The sequence below is a fragment of the Chinchilla lanigera genome, unplaced genomic scaffold (genome assembly GCF_000276665.1).
Source record: "Chinchilla lanigera isolate Chin_1 unplaced genomic scaffold, ChiLan1.0 scaffold00005, whole genome shotgun sequence".
Lineage (NCBI taxonomy): Eukaryota > Metazoa > Chordata > Mammalia > Rodentia > Chinchillidae > Chinchilla > Chinchilla lanigera.
The window spans coordinates 39704493-39723717 of NW_004955406.1; the positions used below are offsets into that span (position 1 = coordinate 39704493).

At 39.0% G+C, this 19225-nt stretch overlaps 1 protein-coding gene across 1 annotated transcript in view; it reads left to right on the forward strand.

Annotated features, from left to right (window-relative positions):
- Window positions 1–13570, forward strand: part of Zc3h11a (zinc finger CCCH-type containing 11A) — a gene marked incomplete in the record, with an annotated part of 39519 nt that extends 25949 nt beyond the window's left edge. Inside the window, 8 exon segments of the mRNA XM_013522660.1 lie at window positions 701–799; window positions 2188–2256; window positions 7309–7812; window positions 8095–8174; window positions 9521–9851; window positions 10385–10551; window positions 11159–11226; window positions 11606–13570. Coding sequence (XP_013378114.1) covers window positions 701–799; window positions 2188–2256; window positions 7309–7812; window positions 8095–8174; window positions 9521–9851; window positions 10385–10551; window positions 11159–11226; window positions 11606–11864 — 1577 coding nt within the window.
- Between the last annotated feature and the right edge of the window lie 5655 nt (window positions 13571–19225).

The following is a 19225-nucleotide window of genomic DNA, read 5'->3' on the forward strand; positions in this document are numbered from 1 at the left end:
ATACCCAACTGGCCTTGTTTGGGTTCTTTGAGGCAGGGTCTCACTAAGTAGTTCAGATTGACCTTGAACTCACTGTATAGCCTAGACTGGCCTCAAACTCGTGGCAGTCCACCTGTCTCAGCCTCTTGAATTCTGAGATGACGAGTGTGTGTCACCAAGCCTGGCTGTTGAAACCTAAGATTTCAACTTACCTGGAATTGAAGAGAAAGGCTTTCAGATTTCTTGAGTTACAGGAAAATTTAAAAGTTTGTAATGCAGCTTTAAGACTTTTGGGGGAACATTTTTCACATTCCTAATTTTGAATTTAAACCTCCATTTGTAGTCTTAGTCAATTATTTGGTAGGTATTCACTTGTACATCTTCTTTCTAGGATATTTTTATTACTTTTCTAACATTGAGTTCCTAAGGAAGCTGCTGCATACACATACTGTGTAAATGCAGAAAACTTAGAAAATTATTCTCCATTGTCTGTTTTTGCTTATATTACTCTTTTTAAAAATTTTATATTAATGTATGTTTGTAGTACATATATGTGATCTATCGGTACATGTCCATATCACATCATGAGCCTTTATTTCCTTTTTACCCCACTCCCATTTCCTTGCCTAGCTCCCTGTTTCTTAGTATCTTTCTTTTTTTTCTTGTATTTCTTGACCTTGCTAAAGATTGCCGTCTTAAACCAAGTTCCCCACATTTGTAGGTGGAGACAGTGATCCCCCATTAAAGCGGAGTCTGGCACAGAGACTGGGAAAGAAAATTGAAGCTCCAGAACCGAATACTGACAAAGCACCAAAGAAAGGTAAGTACCTGTGTTCTAATATTCTGTGTGTCTGTGTGTGATCCTGATACTTGTAATGTGAACGAGTATGGTTCTTCATTCTGTTGGTTAGTCTAATTAGGTTATTTTTTGGTGTCTGTTACCATTTGAAAAACATTTGAGTGCTTACTCTGGAAAATTCTGGGTTAGATACCACTGAACAAAATCAATGGCATCACACTCCTTAGGAACTTGTAGCATACTGGCAGGTAGGGATACTTACAGATACTGTGATGAATTCTGTGAGAAAAAGCACAGTAGGATGGGAACACACAGGAAGTATATTTAATGTTGTCATCCATCAAGGAAAGGCTCACAGAAGACGCGTTGCTGAAGTGTGGACCTGAGGAGAGAATAACCCTTGTGGAGTGCCGGAGCTGGACAGTGTGATGTGCTTGAGAAACTGAGTGTAGCTAACCCATAGAATTGGGGTGAAGGGTATGGTGCCTCGAAGAGGAGGCACTGGATCATTAGAGAATTTTTAAAGCCGTTTTAAGAACGTTTGGGCTTATCCTAGGGTAATAAGAAGCCATTGAAAGGCTTTAAATAGGCACCAAGGGATCAGATTTGCAGTTCACAAGCGTTACCCTGCTTGCAGTGTGGAGAAAGATAAGTAGACTGCTGTTGGGGTTAACAAGCAGTTAATCCAGGAAAAGGAGATAGAGCATAGATTTAGTGTTCTACAAATCTAGAGAGATTTGGGAGTTGGGAATGGTGTATGTGAGAGAAGTCAAGGGTTCGGTTGTGTTTCCCTTGTATGAATTAACAGTAAAACACTAATTGCACTGTTAAACTAATTACTAAAGGATAAGAAGTTGTTGTTTTCTTGTGCTTAAATTTTTTATGAGGATAAGTAACTTCTTTGTATGTATTTTTCTAGTTCAAGAGCCTTTGATCAGTAGATGTTCCCATTTGGGGACTTGTGATGTGCTCAGAGTAATTAGAAGTTCTCCTTCTTTGCCAGATTTCCTCCTGCCTTCCACATCAATAATACCAGCGTTTCATAACTATTGAACATGTTTCAAATAGATTTAGGGGAAGAAAACCTTTTGATGCCAAAAGGTTTTAGAATGCTGTACAGTAACATTTATTTCCTTGAATTATTAATTCAGTAGTTTTTGCTTTTCATATCTAAAGTGTGTCCCCGCTGTCCCTGGCTTTCCACAGTGCTCTAGGGAATTCGTAACTCATGTAAATCTCCTCTGGGGAGAATAAAAATTTCAGACCTTGAGATTAAAGAACAAAAACTAAAAGCTGAAAATAACTAAAAACTAAAAATAGCATAATTTATGAACTTGGAAAAAAATACTTAACATATAAAGTCTCTGTTCAAATTTTAGATTTTGACTTTTCTTTTTCCTTTTTTATAGTTCAAGTTTCCAAGTCTCTGAAGGAGCGATTAGGCACGTCAGCTGGGCCAAATAGTGAGGAGGCAACAGGTACTCAAAATTGTAAAATTGTTATGGTACTTTCATTCTTCATAGGTTTTTTTGTCAATTACTTACTGGTATAAATACCTTTATTGTATTTAAAGATGCCAAAATGATTGTTCTTCATTATGTTAGTAGTAGGATATCCAACAAAATGGAATTAGGTAAAAATTATTATAGTTATATGCTAAAATAGTTCCTGTCATAAAAAGTCATGTTCTGATGTGCCAGTGATATAGCTCAGTGCCTAACATACACAAAGCTGTAGGTTCTTTGCCCTGGACCATAAAGAGGTCATGTTGGGAACAGTAATCCTACAGATGAGCCAAATTGCACTGTATAAATGAAGAAAGGTTATGAAAGACCACTGTAGGGGTGGGGATCCTGGGGATGGAATGCAGGCACGCTCCACTGAGCAATAGCCCCAGCCAACCCTTTTAATGTTTTTTATTTTGAGACAGGATCTAGCTAAGTTGCTTGGGCTGTCCTCAAACTTGAGACCATTGTACCTCAGCCTCTCAAGCAGCTAGGATTTCAAGCATGCACTACGATGCCTGGCTTTTGTTTTTTTTTTTAGAAGTGTCTTAGCAAAGAAATGTAGTCTCAAAAAAAACATGTACTCTGTATACAAGGTGTGATCAAAAATACAGTGAATCCTGTTGTGTGCCATCAGAAACACTTTACAGTGTGTCCTTATCTACTTTATTGACCAATTCTGGCATTGTGCAACTTCTGGCTCTTTCACAGAGTCAAAATGACCATGAAAAGTAAACATTTTGTGCAGGGCATGGTGGTGCTTGGCTGTAATCCCAGCATTTGGGAGGCTGAGGCAGGAGGATTGCTGCAAGGTTGAGGCCAGCCTGGGTTACAAGCTTGGGCTGCATGGTGCAACCCTGTCTCAAAAAACTCAAACCAAACAAAAACACTTCATTTTGAATCATTTAAGGATGAAGCACCGAGGGCAGTGAAATTAAAGACATGAGGGAGGACTTTTACAGATGTGCTTCTGAAAGTGGCAAGAATGATGGGATAAGTGTATGTGAGTGGAAGGGCAGTATTTTTATATTTTAAACATTAATGTTTTTCATTTAAACATTAATTCAACCACATCTCATATGCACAATTTAAAGAATAATAAGACATCCATAAATTCAACCACCCAGTTTTTTGTGTGTTTTGTAGTCATGCTGAGGATGAGGGCCTTGTGCTGGTTATGCAAGCATTCTACCACTGAGTTGTAACCCTAATCATCCAGCTTTTTTATATTTTGTAGGATTCAACGTGTTGCTTTTCATGTGTGATAAATAAGTTTCAAATCTGTACTTACGAGTGACATAAGCATATACTTTTTTTTCATCCTATCATTTCCTGGTATAACTGTTAAACTACCATCCCAAAAGGGAGTATGATGTTGGATGTTCTTTTTTTTTTTTTTTGTCTGAGACAGTGTTTTGCTATGCAGTTAGGGCTGGCCTTTAACTTACTTAGTGGTCTAGGCTGGCCTCGAACTCACAGTGATCCTCCTGCCTCAGCCTCCCAAGTGCTGGGATTAGAGGCATGCACCACCATGCCCAGCTGGATGTTCTTAGTCTTCTGTAGATAGTCTGATAGTCTCCAGAAATTTTTGGGATTTTCTCTGTACCTCTTTCCAGTGTGCTGCAACTTTGTAGTGGTAGATCCAAGCTCAGATCTCTTTGGTTCATTCTGGAGCATTTAGTGGGCCATTTGAATCTAAGAACTTGTCATTAGTTCTGGAAACATTCCTCTAATTTCTTCTTGAGTCTGTCCTCCCCACTTTTTTTTTTCTTGTTAAAAAATTCTTGTAAGTAAATATTGAAACTTTGGGTACATAGTGCTTCATATGTGTCTTGACCTTGCTTTCATACTTTCTATCTCTTTGTTTTTACCTCGCCTTCTGCGAACTGTGTTTGTAGTTTCATATAGATCAGAAATTGATAACAAATTTTCTGTAAAGGGTCAGGTAGTAAATATCTTAGGCTCTGGGCTAGAATGGTGTTGCTCAGTGCTTGCCTGGCACTACAAAGCCCTAGGTTCATCCCTAACATCACAAGAAACAAAAAGTATTTTAGACTTTGTGGTTTAGTCTGTCAAAATCACTTAGCTCTGCCATTGTAACGTGAAAGCAGCTACAGGCACTATGTAAATGAATAAGTGTGGCTGTGTCCTGACAAAATTTATTTACAAAATTAGGCAGTGGCCAAATTTGGCTAGTTTGCCCACCCTGTTTTAAACGGCTGATTTTAGATCAGTCTTGTCTTTAGTTTTTCAAATGAGTTTATTTTAGCACTTTTGTTTTCCTGGAACTTATATTGTTCCATGATTTTTCCTTTTTTCAAGCCTGGTTTCAACCCGCTGTGGAGTTTCTAATTTGACTCTGATTAAGTTTGTTGTTATTTTAGTTGGGGTTGGGTTTTTTGTTTTTTTCGTAGCTCAGCATACCCCAGCCCCTGAATCTGCTGTTAAAATCTGTTTGTGTGTATGTATTGTTTTGGATTCTTGCTCCATTTTTAATGCTTTCTACTGTTGGAAATGTTTGGCTTAGGTTTCCTCTGTGGTTCAAAAGGCTTTTCCCCAAGTAGACCTCTTTCCTGACTAGGACACTTAATTTACATCAGCCCAACTGAAGAAGGCGTATCAAAAGGCTGCTTGTGTGGCTTGTGGGCTGGAAGGCTGGGCTGATTACAGTTGCTGTAGTGAAAAAGACTCCTTATTCTGAGAGGACCTAATTTTTTTCCTTTTCTTGCTTTGCTTTTTATTCACCCCAACCCCATGCATTTTGCTTGGTACTTCTGAAAGCCTAAAATTTTCATGTATTTTTTCTAGCCCGAATATCTTCATAATGTGCTCTTCTTGAGTAAATTCTCTATTTCTTAGGGAGCTGTTCTTAGAAGGAGGTCATGACTGGCTCAGCTGTTCCACAGGCAGCTGTTAAATTTGCAGTATTTGTGTGTGTTTATTTGCATGTGTGCACAAGTGTGTGCAGTATGCTGAGGATCAGACCCAGAGCCTTGTGCATGTAGGCACTCTTCTGAGCTACATCTCTAGTCTTTAGATTTCTATCCTAATAGTTACCATAGAGCCCACTGTTGCTTTTCAAGCTAGTTAACCCAAATTGGACAGTTTAATTTTGTTAGGAAGAGCAGATCTCAGGCCTGCTATTCTTTTTCCATATCTGGGGGTTGGGGATATGGCCCAGTGGCACAAGCGCCTGCCTGGCAAGCGCAAGGTCCTGAGTTTGATTCCCAGTACCAAAAAAAAAAAAAAAAAAAGAACAGAAACAAAGGCCCGTTTTCAGAGATAATGATTCCATATCTGTATAAATTCAGACATCTGTTTTCTCTCGCTTCCCCAACCCCTCTTGAGGTACTGAGGCTTGAATCCAGGGCCTTTGCACTGAGCTTTTTAAAAAAATTTTGCGACTTGGGTCTCGCTAGGCTGGGTTAGAATTTGTGCTTCTTCTGCTTCAGCCTCTCAGAGTGCTGGAATTGTAAGCATGTGCCACCATGCCCATCTTAGACATCCACCTTTTCTGAGAAATTCTTCAGGATTTATACTTTGCCAGGAGTATCATACTTTCTCAGGATTAGTGTAAACTTTATTTTAAATGTGTTCTGTATCATTTCAGTGAATTTTGGTAGGGAACCATGTTACCATTCATGTCCTACTCAGTACTACTTTTGAGAAAGTTTGCCACCTCGAAATGGGCAAAGTTATTTTTTTAAAAACCTAAGGAGATACTTTAGTAAGCATGAGAGTGTTCCCTTTTGTAACAAAACTGCACTGATATGTTGCAGAGAACCAAATATAGTCACTGTTCTCACGAAGTATGTGTTTGGAGGTACAGGCACTTAGAGTACTATGTGATCAGAGAAACAAACTAGATCGGAGGATGTCAGATTCTAAGCTGACCTCAATTAAAACCAACCGGGCAGCAAGAAAAATGAGATAAGGAATATTCCAAATAGAGGAGACAGTAGACTCATAGGATTGAGCAAGTGACAGAACACATTTTGTTTTAATCTCATTAAAAGTTGTTATTGATTATCTTATTTAAGTGTAAATCTCCAAATTATTACAGTTAATTTTTGGTGCGGGGGATGAGATCTAGCATTCTACAGCTGAGCTATATCTTCCATTTCCCTACCCCTACCCTTTTTTTTTTTTTTGGTCTTTTTGAGATAGGGTCCTGCTATGCAGCTCAGGCTAGCCTTGAGCTCACTTTGTAGCCCATGCTGGGAACTTGCAAGGATCCTCCTAACTCAGCCTTCCAAGTGCTGAGATTGCAGGCATGCACCACCATACTTGGCTTTTTTTCTTTTTCTGAAAGAGTCTGGCTAGGTTACCTTGTTACTTGTACTTTTTATTGTTGTTTTTTGAGACAGGGTCTCATTATATAGTTCAGATTGACCTTGAACTCACTATGTAGTCTAGGCTGGCCTTGAACTACCCTCAGCCTCCAGAATGCTGGGATTACAGGTGTGTGCCGCCACACCCGGCACTATCTTGGTCTTTTGTGTATTTTAAATGGTAATCTTGTTCATAAAAAGGTTAAGAATGAAAGGCTTATCTTAGCCCAGAAAAAAGCTAGTGTTAACAAGTATAATGGGAAAGTTCTGGGGAACGTCCATGAATTATTGATAATTACACTGTTTGTTATAGCAAAAATGCATTTAGTATATATCAATTTTGGCACATGTCGCAAGATGCAGAACAGAATACTAACAAGTACTAAGATATGATTGCATTTTTTTTTTATGACTGCATTTTGATTGGTGAGGTTTGTGATGACAGAGTTCATCAACTCATAAGATTAAGATTGTGAATAGAAATACAACTCAGTGGTTTTTGCTTCTTCATAGTTTTTGTGCAGGGCTGCTGCCTACCTGAAATATGAATTGTCTCAAATTGAGAGTGAAACTAATGCAATACTTTTGATCATTTTAATTGCCTAAGTGATATCTATGTGTATTGTACTGTATTAACCCAGCAGTAGAGAGGTCATAAGTCATTAAACTCCAAGTAAGGCTTTTTTTCCCCCAGAGAGAGTTAATAAAATTGGTGAGATCCATGTGAAGACATTAGAAGAAATTCTTCTTGAAAGAGCCAGTCAAAAACGTGGAGAATTGCAAACTAAACTCAAGACAGAAGGATCTTCAAAACCTGACGATTCTACACTGGGAACAAAAAGCTCCTCCGGCGTCCGAATCAAAACCTTCTCTGAAGTCTTGGCTGAAAAAAAACATCGGCAGCAGGAGACAGAGAGACAAAAAAGCAAAAAGGATGCAACTGGCATCAAGCTAAAGACTGATAGTGAAATTAAGAAAACGGTGATTTTGCCACCCGTCGCTGTCAGCAAAGGACAGTCAGAGGAGCCTGCAGGTAGAACAAAATCTATGCAGGAGGTGCACATTAAGACCCTGGAGGAGATTAAACTGGAGAAGGCACTGAGGGTGCAGCAGGGCTGTGAGAGCAGCACTGGTTCCCAGCCCCAGCCCGAGGCCACCCCAGGGACAAGGCGGCTGCTCCGAATCACCAAAAGAACAGGTCTGTGGTCCCGCTTCTCCAAGTCATCGCCCACAGAACAGTGTGCCATGCAGTCTTCATAGTTCTTTGAGAACTTTGCCTAGATTTTGAAAATCACTGGAATCGATGAAGTTATTTGTTTAAAGCAACACTGTATAGACCTTTGATATTTTAATATCTATTTTGAGACTTTATAATTTTCTATGTCATAATCTTTTATCATTACTCTCATAAAGAGAAGTAATATTTAACTTTATCTCATAAAGTCTCCACCTAAATAACTAGTGATGTCTTTGAATATAGGTGGGAAAGAGGAGAAAAAGCTTCAGGAAGGAAGTGAAGTGGCTTCTCTGAGCAGTGCTATTAGGACAGAGGCCAATGAGGTGAGTTGGTTTAAAATCATTGTGTGGCTAGGCCTGGTGGCACACACCTGTAATTCCAGCATTTGGGAAGCTGAGACAGGAGAATTACTGTGATTTTCAGGCCTGCCTATGTTACATAGTGAACTGAGGTGGTTTTTTTGCCCAGCTTCTGAATCGTGCCATGCATTGCACAAAACCTGGTGAGCTTTTTTTTTTTCTGTACTGGGAATTGAACTCAAGACTTCACACTTGCCAGGCAGGCACTGTGCCACTGAGCTATATCCCGGCCCTGTTCTTGTGGGGTTTTTTGTTGTTGTTGTTGTTTTGAAACAGGGTCTGGCTATATACCAGGCTGGCCTTGAACTCACTATGTAGCCCAGGCTGACCTTGAACTCATAGCAGTCCTCCAGCCTCAGCCTCCCAAGTGCTAAGATTCCAGTCATATGCCACCATGCCTGGCTGAACTTTTTTAAAAGAATAAGCCAATGTCTGTAGACCCAGCTACTTGGGAGGCTGAGGCAGGATCATCACAAAAACACAGAGTGCAAGGCCAACCTGGGCAACATAGTAAGACACCACATCCAAAAAAAAGAAAGGAAAAGAAAAGTGAAGGTGGTCTTGCCCACCCTGGTAATCCTAGCACTCTGGACACTGAGACAGGAGGATTGCAAGTTAAGGTCAGGCTGGGCTACGTAGCAAGACCCTGTCTCAAAAAAGAATGAACAAATGTCATAGTTTTGTAAGCTACATGTTTGTGTGTGCATGTGTGAAAATGTGTTTAATGTTTTAATGCATATTTAAAGTTTTAGTGCCTGAGGACTTCGTAAGAGTTCTCATTTTGCAGCCTGCTTTAACTTTACTGCATTATTTTAAGATGTTTGCCTTTACTGACTACATATTTTATTATGTGAAAACAGTCTTTCTGGACATTGATTTTGATTTACACAATTAAAAAAAAGTGTGCATAGGTCTTTGTGTAATTAATTAGTAGTAGTATTGGTATTTGAGGGGTTTCTTTTTTGAGACAGGGTTTCACTCTGTAATTCAGGCTGGTCTTGAACTCTCAGTAGTCCTCCTGCCTCAGCCTCCCGAGTGCTAGGATTACAGGCTTGTGTCACTATGCTCGGCATTGTTTGACTTCTGGTCATGGTTGTCTAGCCTGAAAAAAGTTTATTCTTTTGTTTTTCACTTTTAGCATTGCATTTTTTCATCTTTAGCATTCTATTCTCTGTATAGTATCAAGGAGCTTTTCTCTCAGGTTCTGAACCATGTAACCCTCTGCTTAAGTGTTAGCCTGGTACTTTATAAATCATCATAGGTTATTAGAAGTACTAATTTTAATTTTGTCATTTTATATCGGCTAAAAGGCTTCTGATGAGACTGTAGGAGTTGATTCCGCAACCACTCCAATCAAGAGATGTGAGACCATGAGAGAGAATCATGCACAGAAACAGCAGGAGAGGGGAGCCTCACAGAAGGAAAAATCAGTCTTGACACCCCTGTGGGGAGATGCAGCCTCTTACAACACCCATGTGGTGGAGAAACCTGTGCTCACTGCTGTGTCCAGTGTTTCACGACACCTTAGCAAGCGGCTTCCTGCAAAGTCGTGCCAGAAGATAGAAGCAGAAACCTCAGGGACTGGGGACTCAGTATTGAGTGTGAAGTGTGCAGCACAGCCTTTGGAGAAAAGGGGTAAAGGTGAGTGTTTTTTATAGTGTGCATCTTGCTTTAGGATATCAGAATTACAGTACCAAGTTTCAGGAACTCCCTTACGATAGATGGGTTGAATTTCACTTCTCTGTGTACTGATCACACAGATAGGTAGTAATACGTGGTACTATTATATAAAGACAAAACTAAATGCAATTTCTTTCTCAGAATTTAATTCTGTTTAGTATACATGCTGCCGAAGAGAGCACTTAATTGCTGTTCAAGAGCTTTTAAATTGTTTAAATAGCTTTGTCAAAACCTTTCTGTGGTGTATCTTTCCTCTGATTTTGAAGAAGAAAAATACCAGGGAATAGAATAGTAACAAATTTAAGAAGCCATGAAATGGATTGAGTGTGTATTACCTACATTATAGTCACCTGTAGTAGATTATGTTCTGTCTGGGATTTTATTTATGTACTTGATATTTCTAGTACAGTGGGAATTTTGGTATTTTATTGAGTTATTCTTCATGTAAAAGATGCCATTCTAGCTGTTAACCAGATATTATCTGTTCCTTGTAGCTAAACCCAAAGTAAATGTGAAGCCATCTGTGGTTAAAGTTGTTTCATCTCCCAAACTGGCCCAAAAACGCAAGGCCGCGGAGATGCATCCTGCTGTTGTTGCAGCGGTGAAGCCACTCAGCTCCAACAGTGCCCTGCAGGAAATCCCAGCCAAAAAAGCAGCTGTGGTAAGAAGCACATCCATGTCAGGGTGCTTTGTTCATTGTAGGCAAGATTGAGTGTCCATTGGCTGTTTGTGTGTAGCACTTCGTGCCATTTCCTGTGCATTTCAGTGGTTTAGTTTGTTACTGTATCTTATATTTACACTTAGACATTTGTGAAGTGTTATGACAGGAGTTTTTAAAAACTAATTTTGGGGTGGCAAGATATTTTGCCTACTTGTATGCTCAGCCTTTGTATTACTGGATTCTTGGATTCCTCAATGTGAAGAATGATAGCCACCAGGCATGGTGGCTTATACCTGTATTGTAGCGCTTGGGAGGCTGAGGCAGGAGGATTGCCCTGAGTTCAAGGCTAGCCTGGAGTACGCAGTGAGACCCTGTCTCAAAAAAACAAAAACAAAAATCAAAAAAAATGATAGCCAGTAGGTTGGGGGTGTAACTCAGTGATGGAGTGCTTACCTAGCGTATGTAAGGCCTGGGTTTAAGCCTTAGCACCCTAAAGTGAGGGAGTAGGGATAGAGAGCCATGATTCTAAAAAGATAGCAAAAGAAAATGGATGGACTCAGATGCCAGCACCTGACTCTCACTGAATTACTTACTCTTCCTTTTGTAGGCTGTTGTCCCACTGACCTCTGAGGATGAATCAGTCACTGTGCCTGAGACAGAAACACCTAGAGACAGGTAATGCATTGTAATTTTTCTTAATCCAGCTGTAGGCCACTGTATTGTTTATGCTCTCGAGAGAGTAACACGTAAAGTTTAGCCACATTTAAATTGTTGAATTTTAAATTAATTGTTAAGAAAACATAAAATTCAGGATTATTCTTCTTTGGTGCCATTGCTTATAGTTTGTCCACATTATCTAAAAGGTGTTTTTAATACCTGGCTAAATTATACCCTTAAATTGTAAACATGCTTGCTCTCAAATCAGTAAAACAATTTTGTCTTACACATATGCTCAGAAATAACTTTAGTTAACTTTGTGTCCCTGAGATAAGTTCAGCTAACCATTGAAAAGAGGGATGCTTACTTCTGATCTCCTTTTATTTCGTACTTACAGTTTTGTGCTGTCTCCAACCCAGTCCTCTTCAGACCCCACACCCCCAGAAGTGTCTGGCCCTTCCTCATCCCAGACGGCCACGAAAACACGCCGCCTCAGCTCTGCCTCGACAGGAAAGCCCCCGCTCTCTGTGGAGGATGATTTTGAGAAGCTAATATGGGAGATTTCAGGAGGCAAACTAGAAGCCGAGATTGACCTGGATCCTGGGAAAGATGAAGACGATCTTCTGCTTGAACTCTCAGAAATGATTGATAGCTGAAAGTGGTAGTGAGAACACTTAAAAAAAAAAAAAAAAAAAAAAAACTCACCAAAAAAAAAGACTTATTTCATCTATCCTAACTTGTAACATGTACCTGAGATGATTGTTTATTGTTCAATTTGCCCCAAATCAGAAGTATACCTCTGACTTACTGTTTGTGTTCTGGATTCCTTGGGGTTAGATTTTTTTCAAGTCCCCTGCTAACCATTTTATGCCATTGTTAAGCATCTTTGAGAAAAGTTCTGTAATACCCTTCTCTCCACAAAAAAAAAAAAAAAGACTGAGAGGGAGCTCTGAGCTGAAAGGGTGTAAGAGAACTTAGTAATTCCTTGAGGTGTTTGTCATGTTTAGCTGTTTCCCCCTTTGTTGCATCCTTTCTTTTATGTGTCGTCTTAATGTACTTAATATTATGTGTGTTTGAAATAGATAAAGACAGCTGCTACCATTGTGGACCAAATTCCATGCTACCACTAAACAAAAACCCCATTCAGTCTGTTAAATTATATGTCTTTTTAATGGTATTTGGAGATTTCAACTAAGCTTTAAAGAGACCTGAGTAGCTCAAGAAAGCTGAAATATGGACATAGTTCTTTGGACCTGATTTTGATGCTTAAGCTGCCCTGTAAGCCTCTGAAGAGCAATAGCTAATTTATTATTACTGTAATTTTTTTAAAGGCTTTAAAGTGCCTCAGGGGTCCCCTGAACCTGATTTTCTACTTCCGGGATTCCCTGAATTAGAGGAATTATTTTTTAGTATGAAAGTTGTCCCTTCTCTTCTTCAGTACACACTTCCTACTGACATTGAATTATCACAGGGACATAAAGTGGCCGGTTTTTAAATTTCTAATTCCCAGCAAGCTCCTCTTGCCCAGTATTTATTTGGTGCCCTTTAACCGCCTGAATAGGAAAAAAAAAAAAACCCACTAAAGCTGCAGTTACTTCTCGAAGGACCGTAACCGTACTCTGAATTGTACTGTAGCTGGGATTTTGAGATGCTCTGGGGGTGTATTGTATACCTTCCAGTTGTTTTCATTTCTGAGTTTTTCTTTTCTTGATGTTGGTCTCCTTCATATCACCTCAAGGGTTAGACTTGTGAAGGAACAAGTGTGATGGGGACAATAGTCTCGAAGGGAGACATTGTACGTAATCAGGAGGAGGAAAAAGGACTTGTCCATTTTGATATCTTGCTGTAGGTGGCTAGCTTTGTTTCTCATAAAGAAATTGAACCACCTGTCATGTTGGCTCCTAAGGAACTGCTGTTGTAAGTGGCTCATCAAGAGTTGAACTTCATGTAGCCTTGTTGGGAATACGGAAAAGGAAGAAAGCCACGGGACTGCCCATTCAGTCTTGGGAAGATCTGGATGACTCTGCGCAAGCAAAACTGACTTGAAATTTTTGTACAGACACCTCTACCAATCCATCTTCAGCTGACTGAATGTTGTATTATAACCCTTCCTCCAAAGCGGGTGGAATGTTCTGGTTTCACCGTAGATTTTATAAACTCATTTCATTTTTGGAATCAGCTTAAGGATTCCAGGTACCTTTTGTATATAACTATTATTCCTTTGCTTTTTTAAAAATAATTTGTTTCATATTTAAAACCCTTGTATTAGTGATTCATGTTCAGCATTATTTGAATCATTTGCCATGACAGAAAGGAAATACTTATTTGTGTTTCAAATAAAACTGGTTTAGGAAAGTCCTGACATTGTGAGTTAAGTAGTTTTATATTCAGCCCAGATCCACCGTGGTCAGCGGCCCAAACTGTCACTGGCCTTTCACACAAATCTGGTTTCTGTTTGGGTTTAGAAACCTTTCACCAAGGACAAAGTTAGCCACAACTGTGTGTGGTTGTAGCTGCATAACTTCAGATAAAAAAATACATGTTGATGGATATGGAAATTTCCAAAATTCAGGTATTACGAATTGTGCTGCTATAAACAAGGAATGTTCCTATCTCTGTAAAATATGCTCATGTCTCGTGAAGATACCCAGAAGAGTTCTACCTAAGTCAAAAGGATCGCTGCTTTTAGTGTTTATCAATTATTTGATAATTGATAAGGGTCACTGCTTTTAGTGTTTATCAATATTTCCTCCAGAGTGGTTGTACTATCTCTTTTTCCAGTCAACTTTGCAGAACGGTTCCCTTTTTCCCACAACCCCACCTGCATTGTTATTTTTTGAGTTCTTGATGATAGCATGCTTACTGGCATAAGCTCAACCTTAAGTGGGTTTTGATTTGCATCTCTCTAATGGACAAAGATGTTGGACATACCTTTTTTCTGCGTGTTGTAGCCATTGTTGTTTTGAGACATCCATTTTGAGTTCTCATTTTTTTAATTTGGTCTTTTATTTTGGGGGTGTATAATGTTTTTGAGCTTTTTATATATTCTAGATGTTAGTTCTCTTTGCAAGGAATTGCTGACAAAAATTGCCACTCTGGAGGTTCTCTCTTCAATCTGTTTTATTTGCTGTAAAAATCTTAATTTGACGCGATCCCATTTGTTGATGCTTGGTATTAATCGCTTGTGCAGTTGAGGTGTTTAGAAAGTCCTTGGTGATGCCCATGTCTTCAGGAGCTTTACCTGTTTTCCAGCAAAATCAGCGTTTCTAGTTTAATGTCTAGTTCTCTCGTCCATTTTGACTTGGTTTTCATAGAGTATGTGTGAGATGTGGGTCTGGATTTTAACATCTGCACTGGGATCACCCGTTTTTCCAGCACTATTTTTGAAGAGACTGTCCTCTGGTGTATGTTTTTTGTCTTTTGTCCAAAGTCAAGTGGCCAAAAGTGTCTGGGGTTGTTTGTTCATTCTGAATTCTGTTGTGATCAATACATGTTTTCGTGGCACTCACATGATATACTTAGAACTGTAGGCTTTTGGCATAACTTTGAATCTGGAATAATCATTTTGCCTGTTTTGCTCTTGTGCCTGGGAGTTCTTAAGCTACTCTTGGTGTTTTCTGATTCGTGAATTGTAGGAGTGTGCATTATAGTTCTGTAAAGAACACTGAAAGTAGTCGGATGAGAATTGCATTACTCATCTATTTGTGGGAATATGGACGTTGTGACAGTATTGATTGCTGTTCCTAACCCGGAACAGGGAGTGTCTATTTTCTAAAATCTTCAATCTCTTTTTGACTACTACAGTTTATTTTAGGGAATGTTTACTTCCTTTGCTATGTTCATCTTAGGCATTTGATTTTTTTGAAACTGTCATCAGTGGGATTGTTTACTGATTTTTTTTTTTAGTGAGTTCCTGCTTTATGCTCAAGAACAATACTGATTTTGTACCTTGAATTATTTGCCATGATTTTGTTTTCTATGATCCGATGTGTGGTTCAGACATTTTCCATTTTTTTGTTGGATTATTGTTGGCATTGAGAGTTATTTCTATATTTTGAATATAAATTCGTTGTCTAATATTTATTTTTAGAGGAATAGTCCAGTATTTGGCTTGTTTTATGGATGTTGAAACAGCTCATTCAGAGAAGACAAATCTTTACATTTCTTAGGGTTATCAAAATAATTGGTATACTTTTTTTTTTGGTATCAGGAATCAAACTCAGGACCTTCTGCTTGCTAGGCTGGTGCTGTGCCACTGAGCTATATCCCTGGCCCAATATTTGATATACTGATATACCAAAATAATTGGTATATAACAATGGTCATATAATAGATATCAAATATAATTGATATATAGTAGATACATTTTTTATATATATACGTATACATATATATATATGCAGGTGGTATATACAGATATTCCTCATTTAATAACCTACTTGTTTAACAACTGTTTGGTCTTCCGAATCGAGGCATACTGGATTTAGTCTGCCCTTCGGACTTAAAACCCATCTTTTTCTTTGTACAGTTGTGTGCAGCTTGTTTATACAGCCTGTGTCCTTTTTTGTACAGTATACCTTATTTGTACAGTACTGTACTATTTGATGATTATACTGTATGGTACAGTACTGTAGTTTTACATTCTGTTATATATTACAGTGCTGCATGTAAAAGTTATGCAAATAAAAAAGTCATCAAGTTAGTTTACTTTGACCATTTCTTTGTTCTGAATATTGTACATTATATACAATTCCTAACCCATTGACCAGTTCTTTTATTTTTATTTATTTTTTGCCTTTTTGAGACAGGGTTTCACTATTCAATTCAGGCTGGCCTTGAACTCACTTTTGTAGCTCAGGCTGGCCGCAGCTCATAGCAGTCCTCCTGCCTCAGCCTCCCAAGTGCTGGGCTTACGGGTGTGTGCTACCAGGCCCAGCTGGCCAACTCATTTAATGGCCTAGTCACAGGAAAAGAAGTTGGTCGCTGAATGAAGAATACCGATAATATATAGTACATTAATTTTATATAATTGATATATAATGGACACAATTTATATATATATAATTGATACATAATTCATATATGATTGATACATCAAGATCACTGACATTCTGTGAATTACTTGATAGTGGGTTTGGCATTTGCGTTTCAATTAATGTTCAGATCCCTGTTTGCATTTGTGTGTAAGTCCAGAATCGGGTTCAGGTTTGTGTTTGGTTTCAGTGCTGGGTTTGTCTTCAGATTTGTGTATGGGTTTGGATCATGTGAGGTATGGGCTCACGTTTAGGTATGTATTTGGGTTCGTTAGAGTCAGGTTTGTGTTTGGGTGTGATTCTGAGTTTGTTTCGATTTGTGTTTGGGTTTGTGTTCTGGTTAGATACAGACTTCATATTCTCGTGTGTGTTCAGATTCATACTCAGTTTGGGATTATGGTTTGTGTTTGGATTTTTGTTTGGGGTTAGGTTTGGTGTTGAGGGTTTAGTTTTGAGTTTCTATTCAAGTTTAGGGTTCTCGTTCAAGGTTCCAGTCTTTGTATGGATTCACGTTTGGATGTGTGTGAGTTTGTGTTCAAGTGCGGGTTTGAGTTAGGCTTAGGGTTTGGGTAAGGGTTATAGCAGGTTTAGGATAGAAGATATGGTTAGGATTAGAGTATGGTTAGGGTGCGGGTTAGGGTATGGGCCTTTTTCTAACACTGATACTTAGTCCTCATTGTAACTGAAGTGATGCCATTAATTTTTTAAAAAGAGAGAAGGTTTAAAAGTGATCTTATATTCAGTGACTTAGAACTTTCAAGTAGAAAGTTGAAATAAAAAGTTGAATTCAGGAGAGTTCAGGTATTTTCAGTTGTTAATGAGAGTGCATATAAAGTTGTTGGTGACCAAAGTGCACAAGGCCCTGGGCTAAGTCCCCAACATGGGTTGGGGGAGGGAGTACCCAAAAGATTTAATCAGCTTTTCACAAAAAGCAAAACTACATTATTGTTATAATAGGTTTCAATTTTATAAGAAACGGGCTCAAATGTTGCAGTTTGGCCATATCCAGAAATACCAAGAATTTTACAGTTTCTCTATTTATCTCAAGATAAATGACCCAACGTTCTGACTTTAACCCTAAATCCTAGGGGATCATCTCCCATATGCCAAACTGTGCTTTTATTTCAACAAGGATTGGAGCCAGCATAGATGGGACTGAAGTAATTATAATTACACCATGGTTGATAAATACTGAGCAAGGGATTTATGTTGATCCTTTTCTAAAGTTGTGCCTTTGCCAGGCATGATGGTACATGCCTGTAATCCCAGCACTATAGGAGGCTGAGGCAGGAAGATCACAAATTCTAGCCCAGCCTGAATGATTTAGTAAGATCCTGTCTCAAAATTTTAAAAAGGGCTGGGGATATAGCTTGGTATGAAGGCTCTGGATTCAATTCCCAATGAAAGGAAGGAGGATTGCCCTAATTTTGCTAGAAAAAATTCTGCAGGTATTAAAAATATTTCATGGCTTTGAATTTAGCAGTTTAGCAGTAAGAGATGCACGGTCCTCAGTTGCAACTGCTTAATAGATAGCACTCTATCTTTTGGGTGTTTTTCAGACAGGGTCTCATGCTTGGCAGTAACACTAAACTAACATTGAGTACTTTTAATTCATGTACCTATTTTGACATTAAATACTGCCCTACATTGAACGAACAGCTGGGCATGGTGGCACACACTTGTAATCCCAGCACTCAGGAGACTGAGGCAGGAGGATCACCATGTGTCAGAGGCCAGCCTGGACCACATAGTGAGACCCTATTTCAAAAAAAATGAAACAAAAAAATCACTGCTTTATTCCCCCATAGTTTCAAAGATACTGTGTTCAGATTTAACTATAAAAAATTATATATAATATGCATATATACATTTTAAGTACCATCAGGTTTGATTATTTGAGCTTTTTAAAGAGTTCTTTAAAAAAACCTAACGTATGGACAACTGAGGATGGTGGCATATACCTGTAATCCTAGCTACTCAGAAGGCTGAAGCAGGAGGATCTCAAGCTCAAGCCTGGACTGGGCCATTTAGCAAGGCCCTAGCTGAAAAAAGGCTGGGGATTTGGCTCAGTGGTCACTATCATCCATGAGACTCTTGAGTTCAATCCTGAGTACAACAAAAAATAAAAAGGTCTGACTTTAGGAAGCTGCTAGAGAGCTCTGAGTATGAGAGAGCAGAACCCAGATGAAGAATCTAGACAAGGAACAGTGTTTTGTTTTTTTTTAAAGACACCTTTTTGTTGCATTACGCGAGTGAGGGAATCAGATGGATTAAAAACATTCAGAAGGATCAAAGGACAAAATTTCTAGGAGAAGGAGAAGCAAAATGGAAGGAGTCCTTACCTGGGGACCTGGGGTCACTTGCTTTGGTTAGGAGTTCAAGGAGGATTGATCAAGATTACAAAAGCTATGAGACTCCAAGTGGTGACGCAGTTCTGTGATCCCAGTGCTGCAGGAGGCTGAAGCGGGAGGATGAGCCCAAACTGGGCAATTTAACAATTTGTCAAGACCCTGTCACAAATTAAAAAGGCTGGGCATAGAGCTCAGTATGAAGGCACTGAGTTCAACCCCAGTACTTTAAAAAAAAAAAACAAAACAAAACTGCTTTTTTCTTTAATTGCCACGCAGTGTTTCTGGCTCTCACCCCCGGGGCTCAGATTAGAGCATGCAGAACTCAGTTATCATTCAGTACTACAGGCCTTAGGGAGGGATGGGTATAAGCCAAATTCCTGCTCTTGAAGTACTTAGGAAACAATTTTAAAAGTAACAGGAGTGAAGTAAGTGTAAGTATTACATGGACAATGCTGTAGACAAAAGGAATTTGTGACAGGATAGAGCTAGAGTTTCAGCAGTAGCTGATTCAGCAGGTAAGGTTTGCTTTAACATAACCTCTAACCATCCCTCAGTCATCCACCGAGGCCCTGATTGGCTTCATTCTTGCTCGGGGCTGCTAATACTGTTGGCTGTGGTGTAAACCGATTTTTT